The sequence below is a fragment of the Salminus brasiliensis genome, chromosome 21 (genome assembly GCF_030463535.1).
Source record: "Salminus brasiliensis chromosome 21, fSalBra1.hap2, whole genome shotgun sequence".
NCBI lineage: Eukaryota > Metazoa > Chordata > Actinopteri > Characiformes > Bryconidae > Salminus > Salminus brasiliensis.
Window position 1 is genome coordinate 13,621,859 of NC_132898.1, and position 17,579 is coordinate 13,639,437.

At 45.6% G+C, this 17,579-nt stretch overlaps 1 protein-coding gene across 2 annotated transcripts; it reads left to right on the forward strand.

Moving 5' to 3' along the window:
- Positions 1 to 189: 189 nt before the first annotated feature.
- LOC140542604 (guanine nucleotide-binding protein G(t) subunit alpha-3-like) lies at positions 190 to 16,869 on the forward strand. 2 transcript variants are annotated; one of them, XM_072665380.1, is made up of 8 exons: positions 190 to 596; positions 10,037 to 10,079; positions 10,612 to 10,753; positions 12,531 to 12,688; positions 13,684 to 13,812; positions 14,181 to 14,310; positions 15,569 to 15,722; positions 15,949 to 16,869. In XM_072665380.1, exons 1-8 carry the CDS (start codon positions 518 to 520, stop codon positions 16,134 to 16,136), a joined length of 1,023 nt encoding a protein of 340 aa, XP_072521481.1. In that variant the 5' UTR covers positions 190 to 517; the 3' UTR covers positions 16,137 to 16,869. The 2 variants fall into 2 exon arrangements, with proteins under 2 accessions (XP_072521481.1, XP_072521482.1); XM_072665381.1 differs by lacking the exon at positions 190 to 596 and adding an exon at positions 2,461 to 2,500.
- Positions 16,870 to 17,579: the final 710 nt, after the last annotated feature.

The window sequence follows — 17,579 nt, forward strand, 5'->3', positions numbered from 1 at the left end:
AATACAGTAAAATTCACTATTTGATGCAAGACTGATCCCAGTTACAGTAAAGTAAAGTATCAAAGACCATGTTTTACAGTTTAAATGACATTTTAATGGTAAAATGTTGAATGGAGAATGACATTCTCTTAACGTTAATGAATTGCCCTGCTGGGACAAAAAGAAGGGCTGGTGACAATCAAAACCAGCATATGTTATGTTTTGGATGCTGTTATGCTGGACAAAGCAGTACTAGCATCCCGAGGGTGACCAGCGATACCAGCACCAGTTCTACATAGACCAGCATGAAAGGAATGGCAGGCTAACAGGGAAAGTGTTTAAGTTATTTTATTGTAAAGAATCTGATTAGTTAAAATGTGTCAAAAATAATAATAATTAAATAAATTCCAACAGACTTGTTCAACACAGGGCTGCTCCCCTGCTTCTTCAGGTGCGAGTAGGACTGTGATATGGGCAGAAGGAGGCAAGGTTGCTGAGCCTGGAGGTGCTTCTGCCTGTCCTGGCACAGGGCAGAAACATGGACACCTCCTTTAGTATGAAGAGCTGCTCAAACTTCACCGGCATCGATGAAATGTCAGCAAAAAGAGGAGTGAAAGGTAAACACAGTGTTTTTGTGAAGATATTAAATAACTAGCGTTAGCTTATTTCACTGTGGACTAAGCCAACGGGTTAATTTTTTCACCACTTACACAATACACCCACTATTCTTCCTGAGAAATTGGGTGACATACTGTCGCCCTTTTCTTTCCTCCTTGTCTCTGGATGTTTACTTTTTGCCAAACAAGAAAAAAAGAACTTTTTAATGCTTTACATAAAATATATGATTATTATTTTCATAATATTATTATTATTTGTAGTAGTTGTATTAAATCAAGGCACTGAAGGAAACCAGAGTCTTTGCTGTTACATAAACCACCAGATTAGAGTATTTACTTGCTTATTTACTCATTGGTTAAGTACACGATTAGTGTTCATTGATATAAGCATGATACTCATCACCAAACCTCAGCGAACCTAGAAACATCAGTATGTGTGTGTGTAATCCAGTCAAGCAGGATCAGCAGTTCTGAGCCACACTGTGGGCCAGACACCCACACACCCACCCACACACCACACGGGAGGGAGGGTTGTACAGATCATGCTTTCTTTGTGTGTTTCAGGACCTGCTCATGTTAAAGTCTAGGTTCATTTCAGGTTCATTTAGATACCTTTGACCTGTCGTAGTTTGAAATTGTTATGGTGCTCTCTCACTTAGCATATTCCTTAGTGTTTCAAGAAGCTTTCAATCAAGTGAGCAAGTGAAATTTAAAAGCCGATGGGGCAGTGGAGGGGACTGTGAGTGACTGCAGCTCAAGTTAAAGATGCACTGAAGTGCTGCTTGCCATCAGCAGCCAGAGTCAGAGGGAGCACAATTGGCCTTGCTCTCTCAGGGTGGGTTGATAGCACATTCTTCCTACATCACTCCCAGTGTGATGTTGGTCAGCACAGACGTCTGTTGCATCAGCGGCAGTTTGAGAGGCTTCATGTCAGAGGAGACGTGCTAGTCCTCACTCTCCTAGTGCTGGATGCATTGCTAGTGATTGGTGGAGCACATATGAACGGGGATTGGGCAATTGGTCTTCCGAACTAGATCGAAAAATAGGGTCAAAATTGTAATAAATCCTCATACAGATCCAGTATCTTCAGCCTAAAGCCATTTGGTCCATACAGGGACAGTGTAGCACACAATGGAGTGGACAAGGGGCCATCCTCAAACTGTAAAAACAACTAGTTTAACAATAACTGTTGCCCTACACTGCTCTGGAAGTACATGAGTCATAGGATGTTCAGGGGTAAATGGTGTATGATTGGTACGGGGGTGTGGAGGGACAGGGGACCCTAGGAACAGGGTTCAGGCCGTAAAGGGTGTACAGTGGATACAAAAAACCTACATTAATGGGGAAATGCGAAGCTTCACGGATATAGGAGAAACACAGGGATTACACATTGTGAACAGCAGGTAAACTGTTGCCTTACCCAGGCATAGCCATGTCCTGATATCAGAGTTCAATGGAGGATCCAGTCTTGTCCTGTGGCGTGTGGGGGTGGCTGGGTGACGTCTTTGGTTCCAGCAAACATGCAGAGATTAAGCCTCTAATGTTCAACTGAATTACACCACCAAACGAGATTCTTCACTGAAATCCTTTTTAGCCTTTTAGTATTTTTAGCCGTGTTGTAAGTCCCTGCACTTTTAGACTCGTTCCTTATTGAGCTCCACCTAATTGGATTCTGAGGTTACCATGGCAAAGAAGATACATGCAAAATCCTGAATGGTAGAATGGGGGATGTAGGAGGGGCTTGGAAATTGGGGCAGAGCTTTTGACTTGTGGTTTCAGACCAGGTTCAGAGGAAAGACTTTAGTTTTCTACCTGCTGACACTACCAAGTGCTCCCTCCATCCATTCGTCTGCTGTGAAAAGCCATGGGCTCGACAGAAAAAAGCATCAAAGTCCTGTTGCTAGGTAAGAAGCTGCAACACCTAGTGATTTATTTAGCTTCACAAAAGCTAAAACATTTATTTAAAAAAATGTCAAATTGTTGGTGAGACTTTTTGGAGTAGTGTAGATACTACAGTTTTACCATCCAAAATCGTACTTTTTATACATACATTTAGTTCATTTGAAGGAAAGGTCAATCTTAAACTGCTAACGAACTTTACTTACAAGCAACATTACATTTTTACTGCAGGCAGTTATCTTTTTTATTCATTCCATTAACAATTTAATACTTCACTTATGAATCATATCTCCTGTTGATAACAGTTTACTGTTTATCTGCAGTTGAAGTATTACTAAAATGTATTAGAATACTAAGTAAATAAATGTAAAAAGCTTAACGATCATCTGTGCAGTGTCAGAGTGTTTCAGTGCACTGGGAAATCAGATGGTGCAAATCTGCATAACTACTACACTAAAGCTTCTAAAGGCCTCGTTAGCTTGTAAATAAGCATCAAGCTCTAGTTGTCCCGGGTTTGTATTAGAGCGATTAAGGTGGCTCTGCCACCTGTGTCGGGTTGCCGACCCCATAACTCCATCTGACAACAATCCGTGAGATTTCTTTTCCTTTTAAAGAGGGGCTTTACCTCCATATGTTTGTTGCTGCTAATCTAATTAAACAACAAAAACTTTCACGACCTCGGCCACTTCAGGACTGGTAAATCTGTCCTCGCAGAGAATCAGAAGGAGGAGATGGCTTAGAGACAGAACAGTAACAATTTTGGACTTTAGTAATTGAGTGCTCAAACATGCCATGTCCATGACCCAAAACTACTGAGCTCCAGCATGTCTCACTGATCGGCGGTTACAGCCCATCCACCTTACTACACTCCTAGAGCCTCACAGCTCAGATAAAGACATACTGTAAAAAAATCATTTTTACTTACTAACAGTTCAGCAGCAAACATATCCATATTTCCCACTGGCTACTGGCACCATCTATTTACAGACAGGACATGTCCTCCAGTCACTGACACTCACCGTCAATGTGTTGTCATTTCCCCAGGGCTACTTTCTCTTATGCGTGCTTGTATGTTTTGTGGAATGGTTGACTGCCTGACCTCAGTCATGTAGGCTGTAAGAGCGAGTTACCTTTTTCTGTGGTGCTGAGTGTGCTGGTTGTGTGCCAGGGTGCCAGTGTTCACTCTCATGCTCGCACAGAATTATTCTGTCAGTGTTGAGAAATAGTTCATTTTGTTGCTTTGTAACTTTTAGCACCGTCTTTTTATTGAAGGTGATTTATTGCAATAATTCAGGGAAAAATTCTCTGTGGAATTTTAATGGAAATATGAAAAAGCATGTAAATGTATTGTAATTCCACTGAATTAGAAATAAGATTTTGACTTTAATTTTATAGTTAATTTTTTCGTACAGTGAACTTTTTGTTTTTATAATGCTCCTGAACTCTGGAATAGCATTTCAGGGAATGCCAGGAATGCAGCTCCATAGGTGTTTCTAAAGTCTGTAATTGTGCTGTTATTTATTAAGAATATGGTATTGTAGCTCTAATCCTGTGTAGAGAGATAAAGAGATATTCCCCTCTTAATCTCATATAAGATGTGGTTCAGTCCTGTTTGAAGTCAGGAGATGATTCCTGCAGATTTCTGAAATTCAGTTCCTGGAAACTGACCCTGGATTTCTGTGCTGAAATAAAAACCATGTTCAGCCTGTAGGTTTTAAATGTTCTGAAGTAGTATGTGAGCTAAAGGGCCGACTCATCCCAAAAATAGAAAAATATCCAGATAAGGATGAAGTAAGACATCCTGTCAATAGTAAACAGAATAGCACCAGGACACTTCTGGAATGCTGTGAGCTTGTTAGGAAAATGCATGGGCTAAAGGTGGTTCTTACAGTTTTCACGAATCTCTAAGAATGTCATTAGCTGGGTTAGCTGGGTAATATTAAAACACGGTAAGGCTTATTACACACTAAGATGTATTATTAGGTAACTACAGGGACTGGCTATTCTTTGATTATAGAAGTTAAGTGTAATAACACTTTTGGCCCACTGGTAGGCCTTAAGCTGTTTAAGGGGTTAATACCCTGAATACAACTGAATACAGACCCTTAAAAAGCCTTACTCACACACAGACGTTATTATACTTAACTTCTATTGCAGAGAATAGCCCCACCAGTTAATTATCAAACTAAGAAAATACATCTTTCATTTCAACTCAAATAGAAAAGTAAAGAGTAAGGCGTTGCCTTTTGGGAGAGGTTAGGAGACATCTACCTTAGCTTTTCATTACAACTGACTGATATATATATATATATATATATATATATATATATATATATATATATATATATATATACACACTTCTACAATTCAACAAGCCAGCATGTATGGCAACAGGTGCTTTTTGGAGTGAGCCTTTATAGGGGTTTCTGTGGGTTAATGTCAGTCATAAACCTACAGGGTTAAGTAAACTGATTATTATTACTATTACCATTACTATTATTATTATTATTATTATTATTATTAAGAAAAAGAAGAAGAAAAAGGCACAACAGAACTGATTTACTATCAGTGAAGTCCTTCACATTCACCTGATCTTCACCTGCTCACTAATGGCTCCAGGTTACATCACACACACACACACACACACGGGCTGGTTAAGCCTTCAGGAGTGTTGATCCCATTACATCAGTTTAAGGGTTTAACACTGGAAAGTGTTTACACTGGGAATATGGAGACTGAAATATAATTTCAGTTATAAACTTTAATCACACTTGTGATTCGTCTTTGTCTCTAAACGGTCACTGCAGGTCAGGTTTGGACAGCAGCTGATTGCTGTTCGGTCATGCTTGTTTCTTTCCCTTGCAGTCTGCTATTTTTAAGGGTTCGTAGTTTGTACTCACAGATTAAAGAGTGACACTTACCTGGATGGGTAAGAAATCCATGGCCTAATCCAGCTCAGGACGGCCGGTCGCTGTCACTCACAACAACCCAAACATAGTTTATAATTTTATGATAGATTTAGAAGAAAAACTTTTTTAACTTTTAGTGATTATTTTATGACTTAAGTAAATAAACTTAAGGGGGGGGGGGGGGCGGCGCCGCAGGGCTGACAGTACTGTGGGCAACGTAGGGAACGGGATGAACTTAACCCCCCTCGAGAAACGATCCACCACCGTCATCACCACCGTCATCACCACCGTCATCACCACCGTGTAACCCCTGGATTCGGGCAGATCCGTGACAAAGTCTACCGCCAGGTGAGACCACGGGCGGTCGGGGACGGGCAGAGGCATGAGCTTCCCCGAAGGGAGCGTCTTGGGGGTTTTGCACAGGGCGCAGGTGCTACATGAAGCAATTATACGGTGAATGTCTGCCCGCATCCCTTCCCACCAGTACTTGGCCGCCAGTAGGTGGAAAGTACGGGTCTCACCTGGTTGGCCGGCCATTGGAGAGGCGTGGGCCCAGCCAATGAGCCTCTCCCGGAACGTGCTCGGTACGTAGACCTTGTCTGGGGGGCACACCGTGGGAATGACGGTGCGGAACAGCGCCTTGGCTATCTCCGTATCTAGGTCCCATTGAATCGCCGCGACTGAGACCGAAGGTGGTAACAAGGGTACCGGGTCGACCTCCCCCCCCTCCGCCGTTTGGTGGATGTGGGAGAGGGCATCCGCCTTAGTGTTACGGGAGCCCGGCCTGTACGTGATGTGGAACTGGAACCTGGCGAAAAACAGGGACCACCTGGCTTGTCTGGGGTTCAGACACTTAGCTTGCCGGAGATACTCGAGGTTCTTATGGTCGGTAAGGACTAGGAATGGGTGAGCAGCTCCCTCCAACCAATGACGCCACTCGGACAGCGCCATCTTAACCGCCAGGAGCTCCCGATCCCCTACCCCGTAGTTCCTCTCTGCTCCTGTGAGCTTCTTGGAATAGAACGCAATGGGGTGTAAGCGGTCGCTTACCTCCTGTCTCTGTGACAGGACGGCCCCCACCCCTGTACCGGAGGCATCCACCTCCACGAACGGCCTACGGGGATCGGGGTGTCGCAACAACGTGGCCAACGTGAAAGCACGCTTGAGTGCTTGAAACGAGTCCTCCGCGGCCGGCGTCCAAGTGATGCGCCGCGGGGCTCCCTTAAGCAATGACGTGATGGGCGCTGCCAAACTACTGAAGTCTCGAATGAACCTCCTGTAGAAGTTTGCAAACCCTAGAAAACTTTGTACTTCCTTGACTGAGCCTGGTGTCGGCCAATCCAGGACCGCCTGAACCTTTGCCTGATCCATAAGAACCCCCCGCTCGCTGATAATGTAACCCAGAAAAGGTATCTCCGGCACGTGGAACACACACTTTTCTAGTTTAACAAACAGCAGGTGGGACCTGAGTCTCGCCAGGACCAGGCGGACGTGGCGCACATGGGTGACCAGGTCGGGGGAGTACACCAGTATGTCGTCCAGAAAGACCACCACGAATCGTCCGAGGTAGTCCTTCAGGACGTCATTAATGAATGACTGGAAGACGGAGGGGGCGTTGGCTAGGCCATACGGCATGACCCGATACTGGTAATGCCCCCTGGTGGTCATAAACGCCGTCTTCCACTCGTCCCCCTCCCTGATCCGCACGAGATTATACGCGCTGCGCAAATCCAGCTTGCTAAACACTCGGGACCCCCGCAACTGTTCGAGGGCAGGCGGGACCAATGGCATGGGATAGGGGAAGCGCCTGGTAATAGCGTTAAGTGCCCGGTAGTCTATACATGGCCTCAACCCCCCCCCTTTCTTCTGAATGAAGAAAAACCCTGACGCTACGGGAGACTTAGACGGCGTGATGTACCCCTGTGCTAAGGCTTCGTCGATATAATCCTCCATCGCCCGTTCCTCCTCCCTAGTGAGGGGGTAAACTCGTGCTTTAGGCAAGACCGCTCCCTCTACTAGGTCGATGGCGCAGTCGTACGGGCGGTGGGGGGGAAGCTTAGCAGCACCGGACTTGGAGAAGGATCAGCAAGGTCCTCATACTCGGACGGCAAGACGACTAGGGATTCCGGTTCAGGGCTCTCCACCGAGGTGGACCCGACGCTAAGGGGGGCGAGATTGAGGCAGTGTGTGCGGCAATACGAGGACCAAGATACTATCTCCCTGTCTGGCCAGGAGATGTGAGGGTTGTGTTTACTAAGCCATGGCAGACCTAGTATCAGAGCATGCTCGGAGGCCGGGAGTACCAGCAGTGAGGCCTCCTCCTGGTGCAGGAAACTCGTGGCTAGGTGGACCCCAGTGGTCACGTGGGTAATGGGGCGAGGACCCATGGGCTGCCCGCCCAGGGTGGTGATGCGGAGAGGTCTCTGGAGTTCCTCCACCGGGATTCTCAGACGCTCCACGATGTCGGCCCTCAGGAAGCTCCCCTCTGCGCCGCAGTCGATCACCGCTGCAACACACACACACTGGGGCCGGTAGGTCACTAATACTGGCAACGTGATCGACCTAGACACTAGCCCCGGAACGGGCAGACTCACCGCATTAGCGCGAGGAGTCCCCTCCCCGCGCCCATCGGTGTTAGGGCGAGAAGCCATCAGGATCCTCCTCCGGCAGTCTCTGCGACGATGCCCCGCATCCCCGCAGTAGAAGCACAGCCCCTCTCTGGTCCTACGACTGCGTTCCTCCGGTGCCAAGCGGCCGAGACCCACCTCCATGGGCTCACTCTCCGGTGTACCTGGTGAGGCGTGGGCCACCATACCCGCTGAACTGGAGAGTCCTATACTCCCTGGCGCACCTTGGCTGGCCTGCTTCTTGGGGCAGGCGACCGATCCCCCAGCTCCGTGGGGTCTGAGGTGAGTAGGGCGACCTAGGAGCTGGTCCAGCCGGATCGCGAGCGTGATGAAGTCGTCCAGCTCCAACGTCTCGCCCCGACAGGCCAGCTCCCGCTGCAGACGGGGGTTCAACCCGTTACGAAACAGGGCCAAGAGGGCCGGCTGATTCCATCCGCTCCCTGCCGCCAGAGTACGGAACTCCAGGGAGTATTGAGCCGCCGACCGGGAGCCCTGCTCCATGCGCAGCAGCAGGTCGCCCTTGGTGAGTCCCTCTCGGGGGTGTAGAAACACCGCCTTAAAATGTTTAAGGTATTCCGAGAGGGATCCTTCGCTAAGCTCCCTCCAGGTGGCAGTGGCCCAATCCAGAGCCTTCCCTGCGAGCCGGGATACTATAAAGGCGATCTTCGCCTGGTCAGTGCCGGTCGGGGAGTTCTTAAAGAAGACCTCACACTGAAGCAAGAACCCCTCGCAAAGTTCCGGATTGCCACTGTACGTATACGGTTTGCCAACCGGATACGCGCTATGGGGTGTGTAGACGGGACGGGGAGAGCTAGCAGGCTCCAACGAAGTCTTTACTAGATTCGTGAGCCCCTGAACGTCACCCACTAGTTGGGTGACTTGGTGCTGCTGGCCCACCTGTTGCTGCGCCAGGTGGCCCACAGTCTCTGACACGCTCAACAGAGTGTGTTGCTGCTGCCCCAAGAATTGACCTTGGGCGCAAACAGCGTGATCCAAGGCGTCCATCCCCGCTGTTCGGAGGGTTTCGGCCGAGAATTCTGTCATGCTGGCTAGGCGAGACAAGGGAACACTCGCAGGGACAGAGCAATGCAGAGAAACAGGCTTTAATGACCAAACCAAAATGAACAAACAAACAAAACGAGGCAGCAAAGTACAGGGTCCAATAAACAGAAACAGAAAACAAACAGGTGACAACTGAAACGGGGATAAACCTGGAAAACCACCTGAGGCTGGAAAGCAGTCCGGGAGCAAAGCGAGAGGGGACAAATCAAACGGGGGGAGGAAGGCTAGAACGCAACAGAACCAACGAAACTAGCAAACAAAAACCTCACCCCAAAACCGCGCTCGTCAGGCGCCGATGAACTTACTCGACTCAGGTGCAAGGGAACCGGACGCCAAATCACCCTGGCGACCAACCGGTGAACCAGACAGCGAACTCCTGAACGTGAAACCGCTCCGATAGAGCATATACTACTTGAACTTGTAGACCTCCCTAGAAGTCTCCAGAACATGAAGCCAACCTTACAGCTTGGCATCGCAAGAGTAATTCTCGGCGCCGAGGCATCTGCGTTTGCTCCCTTTGTACCCCAGCACTCAGGTGAAACAAATCAGACGTAAACAGAAAACATGGCGCCTTACTGCGACCGCTGTCAACATAAAAGTCCTTAGTGAGAAAACCAACGGGAGGAACAGAAAGTATGTGAACATTGAAATTAACCCAACATTGACTGAAAAGTTCCGAGGAGCCTGTGGACCGCGGCCCGGAGCCGCCCCTGGGGGGGGCGCGGCGCCGCAGGGCTGACAATAAGACACATTTATCAATAGCAGTATAATATCAGTAGCTAGATCAGTATATTAATGATATATTATTTATTATTTTATCTTCCATCTAAATATACCAGCTCTTATATTTATAGTTTCTGATGACATTACCATGCACAAGTAGGCAGGGCCAAATAATATCATGTGCTACTGCCCCCCCCCCCCCCCCCCTTTCTCTAAACAGGTGCTGGGGAAGCTGGGAAAAGCACCATCGTGAAGCAGATGAAGTGAGTATTACACAGCTTTCTCTCCAAGGTTTTGCATACGCTGCATGTACAGCCATAGTTCTCAGTCCCGGTTCTGAAAAACCACTGTTTGGTAAGTTTGAGATGTTCCTGCACCCAAAACACCTGATCAAATGCCCAACTGATTACCCAGCACACCCTGACCTGAGCGTGTGCTACTCCCAGCAACATAGATTCTATATAGCACCTGAAAAGGGTTCCTTGACAAACAACAGTGGAACCCATTTAAAGGGTTATGTAAAGAAGTGGTCTGGTTTCTACAACATTAACAAATTTCTGCATTCAAATGGTTCTTTGATCTGTCATGGTTCTATAAAGAGCCATTGCCTTAACCACAGGACCCTGGAAGAACCCCCTTTTGTAAAAGTGTAGGAGAACCACTGTTTGAGCCACAAAATACACTGAAGTAAACGATTCAATCCAAGTTTGAAATGCTGTTTTCTCACTTTTTCTTAGAGAGAATGTTTCCTAGCTTATTTTTATGAATTTACTAACGCTGTTTGTATGTGTGTAGGATCCTGTACCGTGGGGGGTACACTAAAGAGGAGCAGCTGGAGTTTAGGGCGGTGATTTATGGGAACATCCTGCAGTCAGCTCTCGCCATCACTAGCGGCATGGAGACCCTGCAGATCAAATATGATTCACCAACGGCAACCGTTAGTACACACTCACCACACATGCTAGTGCATCTCATGAACACATATGTTTTTTTATCATTTAATTCAAAAAAGTAAACTCATCAGACGTCTCAAATTATTAGAATAGAAAAATCAAATTAAATTTTTTTTTACAACTGGTTGATACAGCAGTGCTACAGGAATCAGTAAGGGTACAGGAGATAAACCGCTAAGCCTAAAACCCCGTTGAGCAAATCAAAGGCGACAGTGGCATGGAAAAACTCTCTCAGAGCTGGTGAAAGAAACCTTGGGAGGAACCGAGACTCATAAGGGGGGAACCATTCTTCTCTGGTCAGAACTACTAATAAATTATTAATAGAAAGTCACCGTACCTCTAAGACTGTTCTACTGTTCAGGTGTGCTGATACAACACCTGGGTTGCTTTGACAGTGGCCTTCAGCTGGTCTGAATTGCTGGGTCAGGTGTTTCTCACCTTCCTCTTGACAATAGCCTGTAGATTCTGTGAAGGTTTCAGGTCTGGAAAGTTGTCTGACCAACAACAAGTTGTCTGGTCTCTTCACTCTTCATCCAGACTCTGGATATTCAAATGAAATGCAGATTTTACTTTCATCTGAAAAGAGAACTTTGGAGCACTGAGCAACAGTCCAGTTCGTTTTCTCCTTAGCCCAGATTAGGAGCATCTGATGCTCTCTTAGTTGTAGCCCTCTTCCTGAAGTCATCTGTACAGGTATCTTTTGATGCTCTGACAACAGCCTCAGTCCAAGTTCTTGAATCCTCTCAAGGTTGGAGTCGTCCCTGTTTCCTACCACAACTTTCCATGAATATGCTTTGCTACAGCACTCTGTAAACAGCCAGCCTTTTCAGCATTGACCTACAGTGACTTACCCTCCTTGTGGGGGGGGGGTTCTGGACAACTGTCAAGTCAGCAATTTTCCTCATGGTTAGTGTTGCGTGAGCTGAACTAGGCCAAGAAATACAGTGTATTTATAGTGTTTGAATAGTAAATTAATAGTAAATATTGAACCTTCTTTTAAGCTATTCTATTCTTAACCTGCAGCTTCCCTGCCAGTGGTGTCTTAGTGGATAGACTGCTGGACTCTTAATCACAGGGTTGTAGGTTTGATACCCAGGTTTACTGGGTCAAGCTTACACTGTTGGGCCCTTCAGCAAAGCCCTTAACCCTTTCTGTTCCAATGGGCACTGTAGCATGGCTGACCCTGCAATCTGACCCCAGATTTCTAAGCTGGGATATGGGAATAGAGAAATTTCATTGAAGTATATAAACATAAATGGTTTAGTATCTCCATACAGTCCACCTCGTCCTGAGGTCGTCAACTAGCTGAGGTCTGCTAGTAGACCAAGCTTTGTGCTGTGGTTGATGCCACATTCTCCTCTGCAGCTCCGCCAGAGCATCCAGAATGATCTCTTTCACATCTTATTTCTTAATTTAATTCTTTGTTAGCTTAGCTGACATAAGGTTATTGAAGAGTGTAGATCAGGGGATGATACAAAAACATGTTCAAGTCACTGAACATCTCCTGGAGTTCAGTTAAATCCATCATTAAGAAGTAGAAGGCACATGTAAATCAGTCTAGTGCAGGCCATCCTCACAAACTGAGTGGCCGTGCAAGGAGACTAGTAAGGTAGTCTACCAAGACACCTATGATTACTCTGAAGGAGTTTAAAGCTTCAGCAGCTGAGAAGGGAGAGACTCTGCATACGACAAGCTCAAACAGCTCACTATATGGGTCCAGCTGGAGTGACTTCTCTGAGCTGTGTGTATATGTGGATGTAGGAGGATGGGAAGAAGCTGCAGAAGATGGCAGACACATTGGATGAGGGCACCCTGTCGGCAGAGCTGACTGAGATCCTAAAGAATCTGTGGAGAGACACCGGATTTCAGACAGCCATCGAGAGATCTGCAGAGTACCAGCTCACCGATTCTGCAGCATAGTGAGTACAATTGTGTGTATAAGAGATACACTAAAATGAACCTGATAAAAATATTTTTTAGGGTTTCTCGCAGTGTTGAGCAAAATGACTGTGTTGTTTATTGTCTCTTTAGGCATATTTCTAATTAAAACAAGGGTATGTAGCATTTGTACTGTAAAATAGCAGTTTCAAAATCACTCTGACTTGTTATAGGGACAATAGCATCGCTGTTATTGCTACTCCAGGCTCAACACGCTGCTATCTGCAGTATGTAACTTTGGTGAGGAGGGCCGGATAGCACTTGCTAGAATTACATGACCCTGTGATGTAGTCATTTTTGTGTAAACCCCAGTATTATTACTGAACAACAACAGTCCACACGATTACTTTCCTTTCAATGACAGTTTCAGAGATCTCTCAGTCTGTCCAGAAAAACATGCCCTTTAATGGCGAATCAAAGCTCGAATTACATTTCTCGACTGTAGGGGGAGCACAGGAGCTGGAAATACCCAAAGCGTTGCTTTAACACTGACACTAATATTAATATTAATGATCTGTAAAGTGTCATTTTCAGATTTTGTTGTTGGCCTGTTTAATCTTTAAAAAAAAATGGAAAAAGCTGAACTTTAGCTCAATAAGATTTTCTTGTTTGAATGAAAACATTTTTGGTTCACATCTAGAGAGACTTCATGTGACTGCAACAGAACTCTGTGTGTGTATATGAGGAGCAGTGGTGGCTCAGCAGTTAGAGCTCCAGGCTATTGATGACAGGGTTGTGGGTTTGATACCCAGGCTTGGCAAGCTACCACTGCTCACCCTTTCCGCTCCCCAGGCGCTGGAGTTGGCTGCCCACCACTCTGTGTGTGTGTGTGTGCTTGCTGCCCCTTGTTCACTAGTGTGTGTGCAGTTAGGTAAAATGTGGAGGAAACATTGTGCTGTACATAGTACAGTGACAGATATGTGCACCTTTACCCTATATGTGTGTGTGAGTGAACTATGTATGTGTTTGTGCTCAGTTACCTTGGGGACCTGGACCGGATCAGTGCACCCGATTACATCCCCAACGACCTGGACGTGCTTTATGCTCGTGTCAACGCAACTGAAATAGTGGAGGAACAATTTACCTTCAAAGACCTCAACTTCAGGTAAAGGAAACACACACACACACACTACAACCTAAGGTATGAGGACACCTCCTAGTAACACTTCTCCTGATACCAAGTGTATTAGGCAGCCCTTTGTTCTGCAGTAGTAGCCTCTGCTCTTCTGAGAAGGCATTGCTGCAAGGAGGATTTGATTGCATTCAGTTTCAAGTGAGTGAAAGCATCAGCGAGGTCAGGTTCTGATGTAGGATGATTAGCTCTGCCATTCCAACTCATCCCAAATGTATTGAATGGAGCTCCATTACTCCAGAGAACACAGCTCCACTGCTCCACAGCCCAGTGTTTGGGAACTTTAGCTCATGCTCAGGTGTGTGTGTGTGTTCTCCCATTCATGCTCGCTTTTCCTGCAGGATGTTTGATGCTGGTGGTCAGAGGTCTGAGAGGAAGAAGTGGATCACTTGTTTTGAAGATGCTTCTTGCATCATCTTCTGCACTGCCCTCAATTCCTATGACATGGCACTGGTGGAGGATGAGGAGGTGGTGAGTTACCACAGCATCACACACATACAAACGCACACTTTAACACACATATTTGGACATCTTGGAAAAACACAAGAACACAGAGTATGACTAACATAGCCCAGGTGAGTTGGAACTAGAGGAGCAAGGGTAGAATTTTTTAATGAGCTGGAATATTTAAACCAGTTGAAAGATAACCTATTCCAAAGGTAACCTAGTCTGGAGTTATCTTAGACAAGGGGTGACTTAGTCTAGTATAGATAGCCTAGGTATCCAAGTCTAGAGATAACTTTGTCCAGAGGAAACATAGTCCAGAGGTAACAAAGCCCATAAGTTATCATATCTAGGAGTAAACTAGTCCAAAGGTAACCTTGTCCAGAGGTAGCAGAGTCCGAAATCACCTAGTCTAGAGGTAGTATAGTTTACAGATGATGAACTAGACTACCTCTAGTAACCTAGTCTAGATATTAGTCTAGAGAGCCTTGTCCTGGGATAACTTAGTCCAGAGGTATCCTTGTCCAAAGGGAGCCTAGTCTAGAGGTAACGAGTCCAAAATTATTCAGAGGTAACCACATCCAGAGCTAATCAGTTCTAGAGGAAACCTAGGGAACACAGCCTAGAGCTACACTAGTTCAAGGGCAACCCTGTCCAGAGGTAGCACTGTCACCTAGTGTAGAGGTTGTCTAGTTTACAGATGATGGACTAGGCTACCTCTAGTAACCTAGTCTAGAGATAGCCTTGTTCAGAGACAACTTTGTCCAGAGGTAACCTAGTCTAGAGGTAACCATATCCAGAGCTTATCAGGTCTAGAGGAAACTTAGGGAACACAGCCTAAAGCAAAACTAGTCTAAAGGGAACCTTGTCCAGAGGAAGCCGAGTCAGAGGTCACCTAGTCTAGAGGTTGTCTTGTCAACAGGTTATTAGGTAAAGATGTTTTATTTTCCCAAGGTAACCTTTTTAGACATAACCTAACATAGTAATATAGCCTAGAGGTAACCGAGTCAGTTTGAAGGAACAGCCATAATGCTGCATTTATGACTTAGCATTGAAAACACATTGGTCCATGCCTCACAGCGGAATCAGTGCAGCAGTGGTAGGTCAGACAGCTGACAGCAGCAGGGAGCTGTGTAAATACTGCCATGGGAATAGCATTAGCATTGTTGCAGGGCAGTGCTGTAAGGAAACAAAAACTCTGATGTATCCTGTGACAGAGATGCCGACACACATACCGTTTGGATGTAAGTGGCTGTGATTCAGTGTTTTTCCATCTTCTGTACAGAACCGGATGCATGAAAGTCTGCACCTATTCAACAGCATCTGCAACCACAAATTCTTTGCCGGCACTTCCATCGTTCTCTTCCTCAATAAGAAAGATCTGTTCCAGGAAAAGATCAGCAAAGTGCCGCTAAGCACCTGCTTCCCCAACTATAGTGGTTCGTATCTCTTCCTTTCATTTTGTTTTACATGCAACAGTTCAGTCAGAAATGAGATCATTTTATTTCCACACTGGAGCTACGAGGCTAACATAGCTAATAAGCATTGGAAGCATATGTATCATACCAAATAGCATGGTGCTACCTGGTGCAAAGTGTTCTCACTCACTAAGAAATGAAATATGGCTTTGCTGGCTGACCCGCTCTGTTGTATACCTGTGCTCAGGCTCAAACACCTTTGACGAAACCTCCAACTACATCAAGCAGCAGTTTGAGGATTTGAACACTAATAAAGGAGGAAAGCCCATCTACACCCACCTGACCTGTGCAGTGGACACCAAAGACATCGAAAGCAACTTCAGCACCGTCACCGACGTCATCGTGAAAAACCTAAAGGAGTGTGGCCAGTTGTGATCTCACAGACAACAGCTTGTTTGGCCTAGCGCTGACTTCCTCTGCAACTTTTAAACAAAGCAAATCTTCCCTCACTTCCCTTCCTCCTCCACCTCGTCCTCTGACGAATAACGTCACCTCATTTCTTAACAGTGCAGCTCCTTGCTCCTCACATAATGATGTTGGCCTCTGTCTTTTACTGTGAAGCTGCTGTTTTATAATGATTGCGAAGGCTGGTGCTTTCAGAAATATTGGAGAACATCACAAGAACAGGTACATTAAGAACCCTGTCTAATGCCTGGCCCACACTACAGGATAATCAGGCCAATTTTGAGGCCGATTTGCTCTTCCTGACAGTAGCAAAAAGTCTAGCAATTTCAGGGTGATCCTTCCAAATTATCCTGCAGTGTGCGCATCTAGAATCCAGTCTTTAGACCTTAGACCTTAGAGCTTCTCCCAGTCAGGGGTAAATCTAAAAATATTAAACATGTTTAATATTTACAACTCAGTATCCTGTGGTATGGAGAAATTAGAAGTTAACCTATAGCTATATGTCTTCCTCTTTACCATGTGTGCAACGTATGTGTGCATTCGCCCCAAGCTCGCGTTGAAGTACATGGAAGCCATGGTGACTACTTTTCAGCCATGGTTTCATCCACAGCCTTTTCTGAGCAGAAAGCTCTCACCACTAATGGTTTTGCTGTTATCCGCCATGTTTGTTTACATCCAGTTTGTGAGAAACTCCTACCTGCTATCTCTGTGTAACAATTTGTGAGAAACTCTCACCTGCTCTCGCAATGTAACAGTTCGCAAGAGCAGGTGGAAGTTTCTCGTGAACTGTTACATTGTGAGAGCAGGTGGGTGATTCTTGCAAACTGCACCTGTCAAAAAAACTCTCGCAAGGTTTTAATGGATCAGAGCTGTCGGGTAGGAGTGCATAATTTTAAAGTGTGTGATGTTTTATTCTCGGCAGATGGTGTAGTGTGGAGACTTGGGCCAGGCATAAGGCAGGCAGACAGATGTGCTTTGTGAGACAGAGCCAGCCCCAGGACTCAGAAACTTATAGTTGCTGGTAGTCCATTTGTCCACCAGGTGTCACTGATGCTGAGAGGAAGTTAGCAGGGATGTGTTTGTGTTTGGATTCAAATTGATCACATTATTGTGGAACTAAGATTTAGTCTACAATTATTAACCCTATTAGGAGCCTGTTGAGACAAGAAGAATCAGGTGCTTATAAACTGGGAATGTAGAAGCTGTTGAGTGGTGTGGTTTTACGGAGTTACGGTATATTTAACAGAAAGGTCTTTAATACTAATTGTATATAAAAAAGAAGGTCCTTGTAAACAAACATTGCTGTAATTTCTGCTGTTTTAAATGTGGTTATTTTATGTAGTTATTATTATTATTATTATTTATTATTTACACAGTACGCATAAATGCAGATGTAAAGGCTTTTACACACAA

What these genes read in the sequence shown, in the direction of transcription:
- LOC140542604 (XM_072665380.1), top strand. Translation starts at nt 518, where the DNA reads ATGGACACCTCCTTTAGTATGAAGAGCTGCTCAAACTTCACCGGCATC. An exon ending in TTCAAAGACCTCAACTTCAG is followed by an intron (nt 13,813 to 14,180) that starts GTAAAGGAAACA and finishes CTTTTCCTGCAG; the next exon opens with GATGTTTGATGCTGGTGGTC. An exon ending in TGGTGGAGGATGAGGAGGTG is followed by an intron (nt 14,311 to 15,568) that starts GTGAGTTACCAC and finishes TCTTCTGTACAG; the next exon opens with AACCGGATGCATGAAAGTCT.